We start from the raw sequence: 1,922 nt of genomic DNA, 5'->3' as shown, positions 1-1,922 counted from the left end.
TTATCTGCCACTCTGATTAAGATAAGCTCAAGAGTAATAACATGTAAAAAACTTAAGTGTAAAGTACATAATTGTGTTTTTATGAATTCTGGGTCAGAATTGGAGAAAGTGAGAAGCAACCTTTGTTTTATCATATGTGTCGGTTGTTTCTCAAAGTGCATGAAGAAAGAAAAACACTTTGATTCCAATTTTACTAGTTCATGAAATATCAAGTAATTTCCATGAATCTTTTCATCTCATCTTTGTGTTAGGATTGAGGACTTGAACACTCTTTGTTCTTTGGTAAAGTTATCATTTATCACTTATCAGTTCCTATATGTTTTTTCTTCTTATATTTGGCTATGTTTTTATTTTATCTTTTTCATGAATTTTGAAGAGAAAAACTATTATGTATGCCCTGTATTTTATATCACTAGATTGTATTTTTCATAATGAATCTAAGGGTATATCAAAATTGAACTTTTTTTCATCGTCGATATTTACCACTAGATCATAAGTATAGGATCAATAAATAATCCTTTGATGGTTCTATTGAGCTTAGACCTGCCCCTATCCCGCCTTCAGGTTCAATTATGTTGCGAGATATAGAATCGGGTCGTAAAAGGCCCCATGATGAGGTTAAGAGTGAAAACAACCCACCACAATGGAAGAAAAAGGCTATATTTTGGGATCTACCTTATTGGAAATATCTTCTTATTCGTCATTGCCTTGATATGATGCACATAGAGAAAAATGTTGGTGACAATGTATTATTCACAATACTTGATGACAAAAGTAGAACAAAAGATAATCTTAAAGCTCGTAAAGACTTACATGCAATGGGAATTAGAGAGAAGCTTCATCCATATCCGAATTCCTCTAAGTTCCCCCATCATGCTTTAAAATGAAAAATCAAGAGAAAGATATCTTTCTAAAAATTCTTAAAAGTGTGGTATTTCCGGATAGTTTCTCATCAAACATTTCTAGATGTGTTGATTTAAAGAAACGCAAGATCTCTGGACTAAAGAGCCATGATACACATATTCTGATGGAACATATTTTTCCAATTGCCTTTAGAAGATCTCTTCCTAAAGAAGTTACTTCAGTGTTGATTGAGCTATGTAACTACTTTAGAGAATTATCAAGCAAAGTTTTAAATGTCAAATATTTAGAGAAACTCCAACAACGAATTGCTTTGACCCTTTGCCATATGGAAATGATATTCCCTCCATCCTTTTTCACTATCATGGTTCATTTGGTCATTCATCTTGGGGAGGAAGCAATGATTGCTGGTCCTGTACATTATAGATGGATGTATCCTATTGAAAGGTAAATTTTTAGTTTACATGCTTAGTTATTTATTTTATTAGGACTTGAATGTTGATTCATTTTCTTTTTGTTCTAGGACTCTTGGCCATTTAAAATCATATGTTCATAACAAGGCTGCACTAGAAGGTTGTATAGCTGAAGGGTATATTATGGAAGAATCTCTAACTTTTTGTTCCATATATTTTCTGAATGGTGACATTCAAACAAGGTTCAATCGACCAAGACGCAATGACAATGATATTTGGGTCAATGTTTTTAGTTAATCTACTATCTTTTCGAATATATTTCCTACATTGGGAAAATCTATTGGTGTAAGCAAGATTTTTTCGTTACCACCCATTGAGAAGCTACAAGCTCATCGTTATGTGTTAACTAATTGTCAATTGGTTGATACATTTCGCGAGTAAGTTATATGTTCTTATTAATAGTTTATGTTCATACTATAATGCATTTCAATATCAAATATGTGATAACTATTAACTTCCTCATACAGAAAGTGTAAAACTGAGGTCACAAGGATGCATCGTGGGCAAAGAAACTCCACAAAAGTTGTGGAAGAATATGTACACAAGCATTTCCACGAGTGGTTTAAAGAATATGTAAGAATATATATA

General features: G+C 32.3%; 1 protein-coding gene across 1 annotated transcript; it reads left to right on the top strand.

Annotated features, from left to right (window-relative positions):
• The first annotated feature begins 674 nt into the window (after window positions 1-674).
• LOC109338459 lies at window positions 675-1,571 on the top strand. The gene is made up of 2 exons (XM_019575706.1): window positions 675-1,308; window positions 1,385-1,571. Exons 1-2 carry the CDS (start codon window positions 884-886, stop codon window positions 1,569-1,571), a joined length of 612 nt encoding a protein of 203 aa, XP_019431251.1. The 5' UTR covers window positions 675-883.
• Window positions 1,572-1,922: the final 351 nt, after the last annotated feature.

Source organism: Lupinus angustifolius, unplaced genomic scaffold, assembly GCF_001865875.1.
Source record: "Lupinus angustifolius cultivar Tanjil unplaced genomic scaffold, LupAngTanjil_v1.0 Scaffold_26_13, whole genome shotgun sequence".
Classification (NCBI taxonomy): Eukaryota; Viridiplantae; Streptophyta; class Magnoliopsida; order Fabales; family Fabaceae; genus Lupinus; species Lupinus angustifolius.
Note: the sequence above shows the minus strand (reverse complement) of the source record. Positions and strands in the feature narration are given on the sequence as shown.